The following is a 19,668-nucleotide window of genomic DNA, read 5'->3' as shown; positions in this document are numbered from 1 at the left end:
GGGGGTCAAGTGACTTGCCCAGGGTCACACAGCTGGGAAGTGGCTGAGGCCAGGTTTGAACCTAGGACCTCCTGTCTCTAGGCCTGACTCTCACTCCACTGAGCTACCCAGCTGCCCCCCTATAATCAATTTTTGGAGGACAGTTTGTTGAACACTAGTTAATTGAATGAAGATTATTAGGAATATAATCATAGTTAAAGTGATTCCTATCAGGGTCTATGCATTAAGTACATTATTTCCTGAACTGAATACCTGTTGATTCCTTCCTCCATCCCTTTCTCTTTCTCTTTCTCCCTTGTCTGACTCTTCCTTTTGTTTCTGTCTCTCTCTGCTTAAACTCCAATAACTAATATTTTTATTCCATTGTATTTACCCACAAGTACCCATCTTGGGTTCCTTGTTGTATTGTTACTTCCCAATACCTCACATATCCATTTACTTCCTTTTACTCAGAAGACCACTCTACCAGGTCAAGTTCTCATCACCTATCACCTTGGAGGCTACAAAAACCCTGCTTTTTGGGTCTGAGGGAGCAAATGATAACTTCTTCATCCAATCTCTCCATGGTCACTAGAGTGATTCCCTGAAAATGCACATTTGACCACTTTCTTTTGCAGGACCAAAACTTGAGGGATCCCCTAAAGCATGGAGGGGAAAATGCAATTAATGCTGCTTGAAATTTAAAGACTTTCACCACCTAGCTTCTCCCAGCTTCCCTGAATTTTACATTGTGATTAAATTGCCTGTATTTCCTAGAAGGAGCAGTACATTCCAACAGACCATCTGAGCTATTGCAAATTCTGGTTCCCATGCTAAAAATTCTTCTTCTTCTAAGTTCAGGCTCATAGTGTCAAACTTCCCTCAAGGTTAGCTCAGGTGCCACCTTCTACATTAAGTCCTTCTTCATTCTGTTCCCCAGTTTCTAATACTTCTCAATATTGAAGATACTTTACATTTACTTGTTATATATTTGCACTTATGATTCTTTCCTTCCTCATCTCTCTCTTTTTCTTTTCCTCTCTCCTCTGTCTCTTTCCTTTTATCTCTCTCATTCTTCCTATGTCACTCTATTTTTCTGTCTCTCTCTCTCTGTTTCTATGTCTCTCTCTCTCTCTCTCTCTCTCCTCTCTCGATTTCTACTCAAGTTGGAAATATAGCAGCAACTCAGAGGCTCCAATCTCATAGCAAGATCAGTTTGCTTACCATGTCATTGAAAGACTTAGTAGGGACAAGAGATCAGTTTGGAACTCCTTTACCTACTTTAACCTCCTACTTCAACCTCCCCAGCAACATGAAGAGTGCCTCCATACCTAGTGCAGCTACTGTACATAATACTTTCATCTTCTTTCCACTTCTGCCATGGCACACCACTTTCCCCAGTGTGACATTCTGGAGAATTTCCCTTTATAATGCCCAACACAGGACATAATGTCTTATACATACTGTTTTTGTTGTTCAGTCATTTTTCAGTCTTGTCTGACTCTGTGACTTCATTTAATGTTTTCTTGACAAAGATACTAGAGTATTTTGCAATTTCCTTCTCCAGTTCATTTTACAGATGAGGACACTGAGACAAATGGGCTTAAGTGGCATGCCCAGGGTCAAAAAACTATTAAGTAAATCTGAGACCAGATTTGGACTCGGGAAAATGAGTCTTCCTAACTACAGGTCTGGAACTCTATTCATTGAACCTAGCTGCCCAAACTTTGTGATATAGATGATATCATTATTCCCATTTAAGAGATGACAAAATTGCTGCAGACCATGGGTGAGTGACTTGCCCAGAACCATACAACTAGGAAGTGTCTGAGGCAGAAACTGAACTCAGATTTTCTAGAGTCCCAGGTCAGCTCTCTGTCGACTGCACCTCTAGCTAAGTCAGAATGCAATCATATTATCTGCCACCCTTTCTGACACATATTTGAGAAAACTTCACATGAATCATATTTCAATTTTCATCTTTCCCAATTTCCCAAGTTTATAATTTCCCCAACTTTGCCCATCCCCTCTGCATCCCATACATCCTGATCAACAAAAAAAGGGATTTGATTGGATAGAAAATTTGAATCCCTTGTTTCCTTCACCTTCTTCTTCATTCAGCATGCTGCTCTATGCCCCAGGATCACTGACACTTACTCTCTGGCTCAACAATACTTGGGGAAAAACAACTGCTTGAACACATGTGCTGTTGGGGTTATTATTGTGGATGTAGACACAAAATGATAACTCTAGTCCAACTATCAATAATATGGAATTAGGTATTGATCAATGATACATGTAAAACTCAGTGGAATTGTGCACCAAATAAGGGTGTTTAGGGGGGCTTGTGGGAGAGGGAAAGAATATGAAATATGTAACTAGAGGAAAATATTCAAAATTAAAATTAAAAAATTAAAAAAGCAGTACTAGGGAGGAGACACACGACTGTGTTGTTCAGATATACACCAATGCTGTGACTTAATAGATGATGAACAGATGATCCAGACTGTTTAGGTCTCACTGTTTCACCATCTGCTACAGCTGCTCTCAGTATTTTCTGCCCTCTCCAAGATCCCATCCAAAGTCTCCCAACCTCTCTCTCTAAGCTGTTATCTTCTTTCTTAGGAGATTAAAGCCCTCTGATAAAAGTCTCTAGAGCTCTCCTCAATGCTGCTGAGCACTTTGCTACTCACTGCTATGTGCCTCATAACTTCTCTATATTTTCATCTATTTTCTTGTCCCACACATGTCTCAGAAGATATTTTTCTGACCATCTCTCTCCACCTATCTGAAATGGACTGTGTGCACTTATACATGTATAAGAATATGTGTTCCTGTATGTACAAGCTGCAATATACAGGTATAGTGCACCTATACTTGTGTACACAGGGGAAAGTATTTCATATAAATCTCCATTGTTTTTCATTCAGGTTACTATCTCGTCCTTTCAAAAACTCCCATATTTGACCTTCTCAACCTTAAAAATAATGGCAATGTCATGGAGCTCATCATTTTTGCTTTCACTGTACCCCAACATAGTTGATATTTTATCTACACATCTGCATGTGGGGCCACTGTATCAACTATTTTAATTAAGGGATCTATTTGACTTTGAGGGATTTTGACTTAAAAGAACTCTTTGGGAGAAAGATGGCCAGATTGACAGACTGATAAAGAGATGGACTAGATATATAGATTTTATTACTAAAAGGAACTCCAGGGGAGAAAACACCACCAAAAATTGCCACTCAGGTCCTCTTCTGTGACTGGAACACTGTGGGGTTCCGTGTCTTGCCCTAGGTCATACAGCTGCTAAGTTTCTGAGCCCACTTCTGAATTTGGAGACCTTATCTCTATTCCTTATGCAATAGCATTATACATGAATATATTCCATCTACTGATCCATTATCCACTCATACTTGTCTATACACTCATACCCACTTTCTTAGAGGCACCTTTATATGTAAATAAATGTATATCAATATGTAATGGGTGGTATTTGAGTATAGAAGTAGAGGAAGACAAAGATTGCCTCTGACCCATATTGATTGAATGCCAAACAATTGCAGAGTAAATACTGATCTAAGTTAGCAGAGGAAGTTCCTCCTCACAAGATTTTCATTACTCTCAGATCAAAGGTCCTCCCCTCACTCCCAGCAGAAAAAGAGTCCATTGTATGTTTTTTAAAAGAAAAGAAAAGGAACAGAAATGAGGATGAGGATGGGGATCACTACATGGCTATTCTTACTTGTTCTTCTCCCATATAAATTAACAGAGATCCCAGTTGATTACTTCTCTGATGATCTGTGGAGAGACAGCTAGATGAATATCACCTTCTCTTTGGAGAGGTAAAGACTCAGGAACTTCTCAGAAGAGGCATCACATACTAAGAGCTCCTTTACTGTCTCCACACAATAGTGATATTCCAATTAGGCTGGAAGTCAGCTCTTGGAATACTGCCTATTATAGTCCCAGCCTGCCTTCAGGGGCAGTATCCTTGATGTCCAAGGAGATTTAGAAAACCCCAAAATAGCTTCTCTGAGGTGATCATCTGTGAATGGAAAGAAACAAAACCAAATCGTATCATAATGATATGGGGGTACAGGTTTCCCTCTGGACACCCCAGACTCTGGAAGTGTTCTAGGTCAAAGGGGCCATAAGAAATGAAAGGAGCATCCTCCACCTCTGGACCTTCCCCTAGATCTTAAATTAACTTATTATCTGATTACATTGGGTGGTACCTAATCTAATCATCCCTTGAATTCTACTCCCAACCTCAATGAAAGGCCTCATTCCAGATTCATCCCCCATCCCCCTTCCTCATTCTGTATATGGAAAAACCTTTAGAAGTCTCACTAGGCATAACAGGATTCATCCTGCTTGGAGACTCAATGCCATCAATGTGAAAAAAACTTTAGCCATAGACATCCTGTTCCAATAGAATATTTATATTAGGAAAGTTATTTCAGTGTAGTGAATTTCGGAACATGTTCAGCCAAAATAAACCTTACTGAACTTTAAATCATTAAACTCTAGTATTTATAGTTAGAAGAAAATTTGGAAATCATTTGGTTAAAGTCCTTTATTTTACAAATGAGGGACCTAAGGGAAAGGAACCTAAAAGGTCTTGGCTACTATAGGGCAAGTGATAGTCCAGAAAATCTGGAATTGCAAATAAGATTCCCAGAGTCAAACAGAGTTTTTTACATTCTACTAAGCTGTCCCTAGATGTGGGGTCAGCTAGGCTATTCAGTGGGTAGAATTCTAGTCTGAAGGCAGCAAGACTCATCTTCCTGGGTTCAAATCTGGCCATGGACACTACTTAGCAATGTGAATCTGAGCAAGTCTTTTAACCTTGTTTTCCTCAGCTTTCTCATATATAAAATGACCTAGAAAAGAAAATGGCACAAGTACTTCCATATCTCTATTAAGAAAAGCCCAAATGGGGTCACAAAGAGTTGGAAACAAATGAAACCTTCTGACAACAGTCCTTGAAATTGTTATCTTTTTTGTTGTTTTTTTTATACCACTTTTACCCACACTAAAGACCACGAAATAACAGGAAGAGACTCTAGAATAGTCCAAAAGATAATCAATATTCAGAAAAAAATTAGACATAAATTGTGTCCAGAAGTTATAGAGTGTTTGATATAGAAATCAAACTACCAATTTGGAATCTAAAAACAGATTTGGCAAAACAAGAAAATCTAAATATAAAGAATTTCTTTTAAAAAAAGTAGAAACTGATAAATAAAAACAAATTTGAAACATAGAAACACTAAAGTGGCTGAAAATTTGTCAGAGAAGGAAAAGTAAGCAAATTTTTTATTTTTTTTTCATTTCTTCTTTTCCTTCACCACACCAAAGAAGGCATCTTCTGGCAAACTTTTATGTATATGTAGATTATGACATTCATTTTTCCACTTCTCAGTTCATTGTTCAATGGCAAACATTCACAAATTATTTTTTAGATATTAAATTTATACCTCTATATAATGTTCTTTTGGTTCTACTCATTTCACTCTTTATTATCTCATTTAATTCTCTCAAAGTTACTAAAAATTTTAATCTGTTCATTGTTTCTTATGGCACAGTAGTATTCCATTGTAATCATATATGTTAATTTGATTAGCTTTTCCCCAATTAATGGGTATATCCTATACTTCCAGTTCATTGCCACCAAAAACAAAGATGCTATAAATATTTTAGAACATATAGTTTCTTTCCCTTTTTTACTGAATTCCTTGGAAAATAGTCTAAGTTCATGCACAGTTTTCTAACTCTCTGTGTTGTCAGAGAGGTTTGAGGTGAAACTATGGATCTGCACAGGTTGCCCTTGTCAAGAATGACAGATTCCAATAGCTAGCTTGAAAATAAAAGAGATTTATTCATTTAAATGGAAGCCAAATGGTTAAGTCAAATTGGATGACTGTGGGAGGCAGGATAAAATGCTGCCTCCTAGAGAAAATATATGCTGGGCTTTTTATAGCCTTTCAACAACAGGGCCTATGTGACTAGATATGGGATGATGATGGCATATTACTGGGTGTCTGGAACCTGAGATGGGATATGTGGTTATGTCCTATGCCTCAAAGTCAAAAGGGGGTGAGCCGTTCAGTTTAGATGATAATCAAATAGCTGGAATATAAAGCAGATGTTTATGAGGAGCAATCTGGGAGGTGCCTGTCTGTGCTCATCAATAATGAAGGGAGAGGCCAGAGGGGCTCAAAGTCCCCTTCCCTAGCACTGCAGGAATGCAAGGGAAAATGAGTCGTTTATGTACAATCTGACCTGGCACACAATCTGGTTTTGGGGTGTCTGGAGGAAGTTTGTACTCCCATATCATTCCTTCCTCATTAAATTCTAAGGGAGAGAAAGGCAATGGTCCATCTTCTATACTTCTTCAAAGCTGGTAATGGGCAGAGAGCTATCCCTGAGAGTGGGAGAAGGAGAGAGGGGCTGTGGGCACAGGGGTCCTTAGGGCATGTCCTCATTGAATGCCTGAGTCCTAGTAGATGGAAACCTGAAGGCTTAGAGATCTGAAGGACATGTCCAAGTGATTGTTTCCCCTAATTGGCAGTCAGATCATAAGGGAGAGTCAGTCCCTGTAAGGATGGGATTTGTGCAAGGGGGATGGGACAAAAGGAGCTAGAGAAGGAGTGGCTGACAATTGGTGACAGTTACTAGCTGTTGAGACCAGAGAGAATTCTGGGAGATTCTCCAGGCGAAGGAGGAGAGAGGAGAGGTCTTCTGGCAGAGAACTGAGAGAGGGTGGAAGTGGACATCCCAGCTCAGATTCCAGCCCTGAGGGCTTCCTGAGGATCTTTCTTTGGACATTGAAACCCTGATTCCCTGGTCAAAAATTCCATCGCATCTCACCTAGCAAGACTTCAATCATAGAGTCAGCTAAGTTTTGGGACTCCATTTTGGGAGAGATCTCTTAGTCTCTTTCCCCCATTAACCAACCTTGCTGAGAGACCCCCTTTCAGTCAAAACTTACAATTATTGAAAAAGGATAGAAATAGAAACAGAAGGAGAAGGAGTGAGAGGAGTGGGAACCCCAATGGTTCCCTCCTGAGTGAGAGACCCCAAAGAAATAGAGGAGCACCCCAAATACCTCTTCCCTTCACCCCTTTCCCCAATCCCTGAATTGTGAATAATAAAAGCCATTCATTAGTCAGATAGCATTCCAGATTGCCTGAGAGACAACAAGGGAGAGGGGAACGACAGCTTGGTCTGGCTGCCTCCATCTTGAAGCTGGACCACCCCCTGGGAAGTTCACTGACCTTGGAGGAGGCTCGTGTAAACCCTGTCCTCATTCTAAATCAGATTGGGATGCCACATAGCTCATCTTATAGGGGAGCCTTGCCCACAAGTCTTGTTGGGCAACATGACCATCCAGGTCACCCACTTTTGGGGTGACAACCCCTCAAAATCTCCCAGTGTATATTCAGTGGGAGGGGAGTGCTGGAGGAGAGTCTCACCTCATAGACTCTCTCTCTTTCCCTTCTATAATAACATTGGTTACAGCTGGCTCTTTTTATTGTTACAGTTTTGGCAAAGCCAGCTTAGGTAAAGTACCTAATAATTCTGAGGGGAATAAAAAGCCTCTGTTTGGACCAGACTGCAGCCATTTTTCTCCTATCTACAGCATAACAAAGGGACAAAGTTAGGAAGCAAAGAAAATTTAAAGGCAGAGTATCATAGACATTTTACATTTAAACTGGTACAATGGATGCACCAATGGGGAAAACAATTCCTCAGAAGTGTAGAAGCCAGGGCTGGGACAAAAACTTGAGCAACAGTTATAAACAGAGAAAATTAGTACAGTAGCAATTGATATTCAGCTTTAGCATTGGGAAGCTTATCCTCACAGCCAAAAATCTCCATCTTCAGAAATCGTCTTCTGACAGGAATGGGTCCCCTCAGGAAATATGATTCATAAGTTGCTTGCAGAGATATTTACTGTTGTTTCTGCTAAAAATCTTTTTGCACAGCATAGATTAGTGCAGTAATGATACTTTACAGATAGATTTCTCCACCCCAGGTTCTGGAGGGAATCCAGAAAGCTCTAAGCCCAAAATCCAAACTTTAATTGTGGTAAATTAAGGCTGCAAATACAGGTCACTGATGAACAAACCCCACTTACTTCTTAAAGTATGTTCCCTGATACTTTGATAATCTTCAACTATTGACTTATTTGGTTGTTTGGGGAAATGGAAACTTTCCTTTTACATTTTGCATTATGCGCTGATTATGGGACTTGGGCATAAAAGAAAAAAGTAGTAAAAGATTGTAACTGTCCCCTCTGGTTCTATGCCTCAAAAGGGGCACCAAGTGACTTAAGATTGTCTGACTTGAGGTAAGAGCCCTAATCAATAGCTCATTCAATAAATTCCACTCAGGAATCCAGTGGTCTTATCTGTCAGAAGAATCCAATTCTAGCTGAGACTAAAACTGTTGTTCTGACCTGTTATAAAGGCATTTATCAATAACAAGTCACATTCTTCTAAGTGCCTCTTATTTTATTATCTTAAATGGTGGTTCAATCTCCAGACAGTTATAGATTGCAAGAACTTTTTCTTCCAATGGCAAACCTTACCATTTGCAGCTGAGAGAAGTTCAACTTCTCAGTAATCCAAAATTCCATATAATCCAAACAAGCTTTTTGTTCTACAGGACAAATCACTTACCCACTCTAAAAATTCCTAAAAGCCTTACAAGTTTACATTTTAAAACATTTTTTTCTTTAAATTTTCTATGCAGTGAATACAAATTCTATATTTCTTTTTCTCACTTTTAAGGGAGCATGTTCAGCATGAAGATGTGATCAGGATGGTATAGTTACAATAAATTTAAATGAGGATTGTGGGAAAGAAAATATAGATATTGAAGGACTAAAAGAATGTGTAAATGATGAAGTAATTTAAGTGAACAGCGAAGTAAGTAATGTACTTTTAAGTGTGAGCAATGAAAATATAAAGACTAATGCAGTGATTCCCAAACGTTTTTGGCCTACCGCCCCCTTTCCAGAAAAAATATTACTTAGCCCCCTGGAAATTTTTTTTTTAAATTTTAATAGCAATTAATAGGAAAGATAAATGCACTTGTGGCCATCACCGCTCACCCTGGATCACTGCAGCACCCACCAGGGAGCAGTAGTACTCACTTTGGGAATCACTGGACTAATGGAAGGTATAGTGAGTCAAATAAATCCTAGCAGAATGATAGCAGTGTGGAACCATGGGAAAAGAAGGATGTAAAAAAATGGGAAGGTGGCGTGTAATGGACAGGAACTAGAGATGCTGTTTACTGATCCTTTTGTGTTAGCACTTATTATAGAAACACATTCTCTACTGAACAGCACAGAGCCTCATGTTACTCTGAAAGTAGGAGAACAGATCTATGATTGCCTGGTTCACATGGGGGACTTCTAAATCTATTCTGCAAACATCCCCAGAAGAGTGTAAGGCTGTGGGAATTATGGAGGCGGTAGGAGTAACTTGGAGACCACAAAGGGTAAAGAAGTTGCAACCCAAAATGTTATCACTGAGTCCTTTATGTGTAGAGCATTCCTTTCTCCTAATGCTTAATTCATCTATGAATTTACTTAGGAGAGATCTTTTATGCAAATTAAAAGCAACAATTCATTGAACACCAACAGGGATATATCTTTTCTCTGGATCTTTTCCCAATGTTATTTTTAGATACAGTTGAGGTAGAAGGGGAAAGAAGGAGAGTTTATCCTATTCCAGATGATATACCAGAACAGGTATGGGCTTCTCATTCTACAGATGTTGTTCTATTAAAATATGTAATTCCAGTTAAAGTAAAAACCAAAGGAGGTCCTCCACTTTGCATTGCACAATATCCCCTAAGTAAAGAAGTAGTAGCTGGCATTACAGAATCATTACTGAAACAAGGCATTAAAGTCCAATGTATTTCACAGTTCAATATACCTATGTTCCCAATTAAGAAACCTAAACTGGAAGAAAATGGAAGAAGGTGTTACAGATTTTTCAAGATTTAAGGGCCATACATGATTATGTTGTGAAATCCCACTCAATTGTTCCAAGTTCAGGTACAATTATCTCTTCCTTACATACCAATGCCAGATATTTCAATGGTGGTAGACTTAAGTTCCACTTTCTTTTCCATACCAATGCACAAAGACTCACAAAAGATATTTGCTTTCACCTGGCAGGGAAGAAGTTTCTGTTGGGATCATTTGCTTCAAAGGTTCTGCGAAAGCCCATCTCTCTTTTTTGCAAATCCTGAATAAAAATCTAGAGACTATCTGATTTAAAGACAACAAACTTGTCCTTTTTGTGGATGACATACTTTTAGCTTCTCCCAGTACAAAAGTATGTTTGAGGGATTACAAATTTCTTTTGTGTGAGTTGTATAAAAGGGGATATAACATAAGATATATAAAGCAAAACTTCAATGGTACTTACCAAGAGTTGAATATTTGAGATTTGTTTTATCTGGGAGTTCTAGAAGCATTTTCCAAAAACTGAAAGCAGACATCCAAAAGCTTAGTGCCCCAAAGACTAAAAGACAGCTAAGAGCCATACTGGATACAAAAGAATTCTGTATAGTGAATTGACCAAATCACTCACAGATTTAACTAAAGATGTAGAACCTGAATCACTCAAATTAAAGCCAGAACATTTACAGGCAAGAACAAAAATTAAGAAAGCAATTTTTTTTTCTGTTTCAGCCCTTGGGATCCCAGTTTATGAAACACCTTTTGTACTATTTGTTCATTAGTGGAAAGGAATAGCTTCAGGAGGTCTAGCACAGACTTTAGACAAATTATCACCCAATTGCATATTACAGTGCAGAGTTAAACCCCATTGCAGATGGGATAACTCCATGCTTGTGTGGAGTGGCTGCTGCTGCATTGTTAATGCAGAAGTCTACAGACCTAGTTCTCGGGTGCCCATTGGCAGTCTTTTTCCCCATTCCAAATAGAAGCCCTTATGTTGAAATATCACACTTGGGCTTTTCCTGACCAACATATAGTCAAATATGACATAATTCTTCTTGGGAATGAAAACATACAAATCAAGAAATGTAATGTTTTAAATCCAGCAACACTATTACCTGATTTACCAAAAAAAGGGAACTATTTCATGACTGTACAGAAGTGGTCTAATTAGTATAGCAAGTGAGGCAGGGTTTGAAAAATATACTACTAGAGAATCCTGACCTTGTTCTTTTTACAGATGGTTCATCTTTCATGCAAAATGGTATCTGTTTTACAGGGGCAGCAGTGGTTACTGTTCATTGTGGTATGGTTCATTACCGAAGAACATGAATGCTCAAGGGGCAGAGTTAGTAACTTTAAAACATGCTTGTATGTTAGCTGAAGGCAAAAGGGCTAATGTATATACAGATTCTCATCATGCATTTTTTTTAAAACCCTTACCTTCCATCTTGGAGTCAATACCGTGTATTGGCTTCAAGGCAGAAGAGTGGTAAGGGTAGGCAATGGAGTTCAAGTGACTTGCCCAGGGTCACACAGCTGGGAAGTGTCTGAGGCCAGATTTGAACCTAGGAACTCCCATTTCTAGGCCTGGCTCTCAATCCACTGAGATACCCAGCTGGCCCCTCATTATGCATTTTTGATCTGTCATGCCACTGGTTTCATCTAGAAACAGGTTTTATTATATCAGGGGGAAAACAGATAGCTCATGTGGGGATTATCACAGAGTTACTGGCAGCTTTTCAAAAACCAAAGGAATTGGCTGTGATACAATGCAGAGGCCATTCTTTTTTTTTTAAAACCCTTACCTCCCCTCTTGGAGTCAATACTGAGTATTGGCTCCAAGGCAGAAGAGTGGTAAGGGTAGGCAATGGGGGTCAAGTGACTTGCCCAGGGTCACACACCTGGGAAGTGTCTGAGGCCAGATTTGAACCTAGGACCTCCCATCTCTAGGCCTGGCTCTCAATCCACTGAGCCACCCAGCTGCCCCCCAGAGGCCATTCTTTTGGTAGGGATCCAGTTTCTCGAATTAATCACTGTGCTGATGTTACTGCCCATTATACTGCACAAAATGCCCCAGCTTACATAATGAATTTCTCAGTCATATAATCTGAATATCTTGAAAATGCATACCTTGACTCAGATTTTCAAACATGGAAGCACAGTTTTGGAGCTAGAAAAGAGAATGACATTTGGGTATCATCAACAGGAAAGCCAATACTCCCAAAAGTATTTTTTTTTAATTTTAAGCTTTTATTTAATTAATTAATTTAGAACATTTTCCCATGGTTATAGGATTCATGTTCTATCCCTCCTTTCCTCTATTCCCTCCCATAGCTGACACACAATTTCAATGGGTTTTACAAGTGTCACTGATCAAGACCCATTTCCATATTATTGATATTTGCCCTAGGGTGCTCATTTTGAGTCAATATCCCTAATTATATCTCTATCCACCCATGTAATCAGGCAGTTGTTTTTCTTCTGTGTTTCTACTCCCACAGTTCTTCCTCTGAATGTTGATAGCATTCTTTCTCATAGGTCCCTCATAGTTGTCCTGGGTCATTGTATTGTTGCTAGTAGAGGAGTCCATTACATTCAATTTTACCACAATGTATCCATCTCTGTGTATAATGTTCTCCTGGTTCTGCATCTTTCACTCTGCATCAATTCCTAGAGGTCATTTCAGTTCACATGGAATTCCTCAAGTTCATTATTCCTTTGAGCATAATCATATTCCATCACCAACAGATACCACAATTTGTTCAGTCATTCCCCAATTGAAGGGCATACCTTCATTTTCCAGTTTTTTGCCACCACAAAGAGCAATTCTATAAGTATTTTTGGACAAGTCTTTTTCCTTATGATCTTTTTCCCAAAGGTATTTTTCAATCACATTTGCAGACTATTCATAATAAAGGCCATTTTGGAACACAGGTTTTGGTTAGTACTATAAAAAGGATGTGGCTAGCCTAGAAATTACCACCATGGCAAACAAAATTTGTTCCAGCTGTTGTATTTGTCAGAAATTCAATCAGGGTGTTTTTAACAAAATAGGTCTAGGGGGAGACCATGAGCTTACAATTCTTTTGAAAATCTGCAGATAGATTATATCAGTATATCAGTATCAGGGAAATACAAGTTTTGCTTAGTATTGGTGTATAAATTGATAAGATGGTCAGAAGCATTTCCATCTCTTAGGAACCCATTAGTATTTGTAGTTAAGATCTTGCTGAAGGAGATTGTTCCAAGATTTGGAGTGGCAGTTATGATTGAATCAGATAAAGGGGCCCATTTCACAGATGGCATTCTAAAACAAACATATGAGAACTTGGGAATCTCAGCAAAATATCATGTCCTGTACCATCTACAAAGTTCAAGCCAAGTAGAAAGAATAAATAGAGAAATCAAAACTATGACAGGTAAACTTTGTACCAAGACACATCTGAAATAGCCAGACATCTTACTCCTAGTGTTATTTTATATCTGTACAAGACCACGAGCTGACATCTGTGTTTCACCATTTGAAATGCTGTATGGTCATCCACCTTTACAAGTCAAAAGTTGTAAAACTGCCTATGCTTTGATGTTAGGGGGTGACATCCAGATAGCATCCTACATAAGTGCCTTACTAGCTAGCTTAATATAGAGAGATAGATAGATAGATAAAGATATAGATATAGATATAGATATAGATAGATAGATATATTCTCAAAGATCCAGGAAGATCAAGATTATATATATATGTATATATATATCTTTGAAAATTGATTGTATAGATGGATCTCAGAGATAGTATTCCCAGGCCTAAACTGGTTGTAGTTGGTGAGGGAGAAAGCACACTCCCCTCTCACAGTTGTGGTTGGTATAATCTATGCCTCTCCTCCCTAACAAGCTTGGTTGACTAAGCTTGTCAGTTATTTCTGTCTAACAGTTTGCCCAGGCTGTGAACCCCTGAGAAGCTGTGTGGGTGTTTAGCCTCTCTAGGTCCCAACCTGAGGTTGGATTAGTTTTTGGTGAAGGCTATTGATTAGCTATTGGAAACATTGTAATGTGATTTTGTATTGATCTCCCCTTCCCAAGGGCTTTGGTATAATAACCACTCAGGAAAGGTACTTGTTGGTAAACACTATATTGAATCTATTGATGGGGTAAGGAAATGAGGTAACAGGATTGAGGATTCAGGAACCCTATTGCTAATTGATTGGCTATTAATCTATGTTGTTGATCAAGGTCTAGAGATTGCTAGATTGTAGACACTGGAGGTTCTTCACCCTCTCACTAACTCTGACCTGTCTTGGCCATAGCCAAGCCAGAGATTAGAGAAGGCTATTTGATGATCTTGATAGATGAATCAGTAAACTCTCTCAGCTCTGCTAACAATGATGTTTGTTGATCACTAGCTCTCTCAGTAGGATAACAGGTCACAGCATTCAGGCCTACCCTTTCACCCTTTCACCCTTTACCTCCCACTTTCCCAAGTCCCTGCTCCAATCTGAACTCCCTTGTCTTGTCACTTGGGGGTATTTATAGGGCTGAGGCCAATTGCTTTTTGCCCATGGCTCACAGCACCTGGGAACATTCCAAGATTCTCAACTGCTGGTCCTGTCATTCAAAGTAGCATCCATCTTGTTCCAGATAATGATTTGATCACAAGCCAGGTGACTTGTAAATTTATGTAAAGAACTTTATTTTTAATTTATGTAAAGAACTTTAACAAAACCTCAGCAACACAACAATCATGGATTGGTTCATTCACAGTCATTTTAAATTTACCTTCCACAATAAAAGTTTTAAAGAAAGAGTAGTGGTTCTCTTGCTCACACATTAAAAAGGTTCCTAGGGTAGAAAAAGAAGAAAGAGATCTGGCAGAAGATGAAGGAGAGATAGCTGAGAGATTATCATCAGGCAACATGTCTGCAGTCAGAAAAATCAGGGAAGATAACAACGAATCAGACAGAAAAGACTGAAGAAAGAAGACATTATAGGAGAATTGCAGAGGGAGTACAGCAGACCAAACATTGACAGGATAACATACTTTATACAAGGATCTACCACAGAAAATGACAACAGACTAATATGTATTTGGATTGTAAGGTTGCAAATGTTAAATTTTTAGAATCTGTATGTATTTGTAAATTTGTACAGAAACCTGTAAATGTGTGCATAGTTTAAGGTTACAAGAATAGGATTTTTAAAGTAAAACACTTAGTTTTCAATTTTCTGTAGACAGTATTGTTTTCTGTATTAGACTAGGCTTTAGCATGAGGAAAAGTTTTGCTTTGAATTGTTTCAACTAAGAATTTATGGTTAGACAGATAGCTTTGTTTAATGTAAAAGCGCAAGCTACATTGAGTTATTTGTAACTTTATCTGTACAATGTTTGACAGATTGTTATAAGATTTTTAGATAGATTTGTGTTACAATGAAAGGTTGTTATTTTGTTTTGGAACTGTTTTGGAACTGCACTTTGCATTTTGCAATTTGGATTTTCTTGTTATATTCTTTTACATTCTGCATGTTGAGTTTTACTATTGTTAGTGCAAATTTTGTATTTGGTTTTGCTTTATGTAATTACTTACTGTAATTCCTTTTCCCCTAATTCATATCCTTAGTGTTAGGTGGGTGATAGAGAGATAGTAGATAGATAAGTTTTAGGTAAGAACTTTGGCTTAATTTTTAGCTAAGGATATAATGGGTTTAGAATAAGGGGGGGTTTAGAATAAGGGAGCATATCATAAATCTATAGATTTGCTCACATGCTCAGAGGTCGGAATGTAAGGACAGAGGAATAAGGGATAGGGAAAAATGCAAAGGTTGTCTCTAAAAGGAAGAGAAGAGAATTTAGCCATAAACCCCAGAAAATATTTTAGAAGGAGAAGGGAGAAGATCTGCAGAGGAGGGTTGGGAATTAACTGAGAAAAACGATCACTCCTGAACTGTCCTTTTTCTGAGCTGGAAGGGAGAACAGCAACTCCATCAACTCTTGGGAACTAACTAGTTTTGTGGGAAAATGAGGAGGTTCTTGGGTTTGGGAGATTTGAGTTTTCCCTGAAGTACTATGAACAATCTGGCTGTGGACAATTTGGCTGTGGACAATTCGGCTAAGGTAAAGCAAGTGGTTTTACATCTGGGACTTTGGGTTTTACCTAAGAAGCCAACCCCAGACTTGGGGAAGGACTCAGTCCTCCTGTGAGTCCTGTCTCCTCAGCCTTTTAGAGACAATCTGGGATATTTAGTTTAGCAAGGTAGTCAGATGGGGGGTTTTTTTGGGGGGGGTAGAGGAGTTAGAATGAGCAGGAAGTGGCTAAGAAGGGTTTAAAGAAGATCTAAAGAGCTCTCTCATGAGAGGAGCATAGAAAGTGGGAGAAGATTGTACCTTATCTACCATTTCCTTAACCTCAATAAGTAAAATCTACTTGGCTTCCTATAGTCTGAATGGGTTTGTGCTTCACTGATCCTGGGAAGCTTCCTAGATGGGTTTTTCATTATCAATCCATTTAGGTCCTTCCCAAACAATATATCTCTTTTGGGAGGGATATTTCTTTTTCATCACTCTGCAGACAGTTTGTGATAGCTTCATATCCTAGCTGTCTGCAATCGTGGGAAATGAGGGAAATACTCTTGGTGCACTCTTTGTTCCTTCAAATCCTCTGCTTAAAGCAGAATACAATTTTCTTTTTGCCTTCATAGTTCTGCATACTTGAGCTTCCCATTGGAGTTTGATTAAAGTCCCTTTGCTAATTGATAGCACAAAAGAATCATGATTTTAAAAGATTGTATTAAACACCCTGTCCTAGAACATTGTTTATCCAGTTCACATCAGTCACTAATTTTAGTCCATAGTACAAATTGGCAAACTGAGGTAACCACTTAGGATTGAACAAAATCTATGATACAGACAGGTTACAATAAGCATGCGTGTACATTCAAACAATGAAATCATTCTCATCTTGAAACACATGTTTTATTAGCAAAAAATGTAACACAGTCATTTTTCATCAAGCATTTAGTAGTGCATGTTCTAATGGAAACTTACAGATTGGAAGCTCTTTCTTTCCCAACGCTCATCATACAGCCAATAAACATAGTTTAAAAATTAGTATGTTATCTTTCAAATACCCATGTACACATATTCTAACTTTGAAATAAATAGCAATAATGACATATACTAGAGAGATTTAAGCACTACTGCTTTCTTCTGTCCAACAGAGAGGGAAGGGAGATTTGATCAGGACTCTTTATCTGCCTCTCTTTACCCCCAAACACAGGGTAAGTTAACTGTGCATCGATTTATTTGGTGATAGCCATACTGCTCATTTCTTATGATAGAGTAATATTCCATTACGATCCTACAATGCAACTTTGTCAGCCACTTTCCAACACATGGGCATCCCTTCAGTTCCCAATTCTTTGACACCACAAAAAGAGCTGTTATAAATATTATTGTACAGGAAGGTCCTCTTCCCCTATCTTTGATCTCTATGAGATACAGCTCTAGTTGTGATATTATCAGATCACAGTCTATACAGTTCTCTTCAGCTAAATGACTCTGAGAATGGTTGTATCCATGAACATTCCTTTAAAAAGGCTTTCTCTTCATTACTATTCTCACAGCATTCTTTATCTGCTTGTTCCTCAAGCTATATATGATGGGATTCAAGAAAGGAGGTACTATGGAGTAGACCATTGAGAGGATTAAATCTTTAATGTACCCAGAATGTGAAGGTGGTTGTAAGTACACATAAAGACCTGAAAGAAGGAACACTGACACCACAATCATGTGGGGGATGCAAGTAGAAAAGGCTTTCCTTTGGTCTTCTTTCACTGGGAACTTGAGCACAGTAGAGAATATACGAACGTAAGATGCAGTGATGAAGGTAAAGCAGCCAATCCCAACCCCCAGACCAAAGGCTGCCATAGATATTTTATTGCTGAAAGTCTCTGCACAAGAGAGTGCAAGTAAAGAGGGGATGTCACAGAAGAACTGATGGATCACATTGGATTGACAGAAAGGCAACCGAAATGTATAACCAGTTTGGAATCCTGCATACAGGAGGCCAGTGAGCAAGCATGCTAAGGTCATCTGCATGCACACACGGGAGCTCATGATCATTGGATAGTGGAGTGGCTGGCAGATGGCGACATAACGATCACGGGCCATGACAGTGAGCAACGTAAACTCAACATAGGAGAGGAAAAGGACTAGAAATATCTGGGTGGCACATCCGGCAACTGAGATTGCCATGTTATTCATTAGGAAGTTAAGAGAGGCCTTGGGGACCGTGACTGATATATAACAGGCATCTACAATGGACAGATTTCTTAGGAAAAAGTACATGGGAGTGTGGAGGCTCCTGTCAAGAGTAGTGGCTGCAACAATCAGGAGATTTCCAATCAGAGTGACTAAGTAAATGAGTAAGAAGAGTAAAGAATACATGATCTGTAGTTCTCGAATGTCAGAAAACCCCATGAGCAGGAATTCAGTCAAAATGGTCAAGTTAGACATTTTTCAGAATCTTTTACACATGACCTAGAAAATAAAGGAGAAATCAGTAAGTAATTATTAGGGACATACTAACTCCAAAACCTAGAAAATATCATGCCATTATTATCCATAAGACATGAGACTGTGCATGCCACCAGGCCTCTGATACATATTGACTATGTGACCCTGGGCAAGTCATTTAACCTCTTGCTACTCTAAGAAACTCTCTAAGAGTGGTAGAGAAAGTGTGGTCCTATATAGAGAAAGAAGACTTCCTCATCTGGGAGTTCTAATATCAACAAAATTATAGGATCGTTCCCTGTCTCAATCACTATATTGGGTACTTAGGGAGAATTATAACATTTTCAATGACCCCACACTGGTTTCCCCTTTTCCTATAATGCACTGAGTAGCTATGATTTAATTCATCAGTGTAAGCAATCCATCTATGGACACTCAAAAACCATCTTTAACTTAGTAGACTCTCTCTTATTTAAAAATATATATATATAATTTTTCTATGTGAAATCTCACTTTTTTCCAATTATTCTAAGAATCTATCTAAATGTTATAAACTCCATGATCTTGCCCTCCTTTAAATTTATTTTTTTAATTTATAGTTATTTATTAGACACTAAGATATAAAAAATAACGAAAAGTGGGCCAGAGAAAGAAAAGGGGATCAGCCACATGTGGCTGGGCCACTCTTTTAGCCAGATTGCATGCCTTCTCAAACTGGGATCCCAAGGAATCCCTATTCCAATTTATGCTCTTCACGAAGTCCCTTTCCCAGGCACTTTTTTTTCATTTAATAATTTTTATTTTTTAGAAAAGTTAACATGGTTACATAATTCATGCTCTTACTTTCCCCTTCACCCCCGACGTTTCCCCCCCCCCATAGTCAATGAGCATTTCCACTGGTTTTAACATGTGTCATTGATCAAGACCTATTTCCAAATTGTTGATAGTTGCATTGGTGTGGTAGTTTCGAGTCTACATCCCCAATCATGTCCGCCTCAACTCATGTGTTCAAGCAGTTGTTTTTCTTTTGTTTCCACTCCTGCAGTTCTTCCTCTGAATGTCCTCCTTTAAATTTAAATCCCCTGTATTTAGGAATCACAGTATAGAAAGACTAAGAAGTATCTCCACATGTGGTATGGTATGCCTATCCCTGTAATACTAATCCAAACCACAGAGGTAAGCAGGTTGG

General features: G+C 38.7%; 1 protein-coding gene across 1 annotated transcript; it reads right to left on the bottom strand.

The window, feature by feature from the left end:
• Positions 1–17,552: 17,552 nt before the first annotated feature.
• LOC123240840 (olfactory receptor 14C36) lies at positions 17,553–18,479 on the bottom strand. The gene has a single exon (XM_044668556.1). The coding sequence runs from the start codon at positions 18,477–18,479 to the stop codon at positions 17,553–17,555; it is 927 nt and encodes a 308-aa protein (XP_044524491.1).
• Between the last annotated feature and the right edge of the window lie 1,189 nt (positions 18,480–19,668).

The sequence above is a fragment of the Gracilinanus agilis genome, chromosome 3 (genome assembly GCF_016433145.1).
Source record: "Gracilinanus agilis isolate LMUSP501 chromosome 3, AgileGrace, whole genome shotgun sequence".
Classification (NCBI taxonomy): domain Eukaryota; kingdom Metazoa; phylum Chordata; class Mammalia; order Didelphimorphia; family Didelphidae; genus Gracilinanus; species Gracilinanus agilis.
The sequence above is the reverse complement of the archived record's forward strand: the minus strand, read 5'-3'. Positions and strand labels throughout refer to the sequence as shown.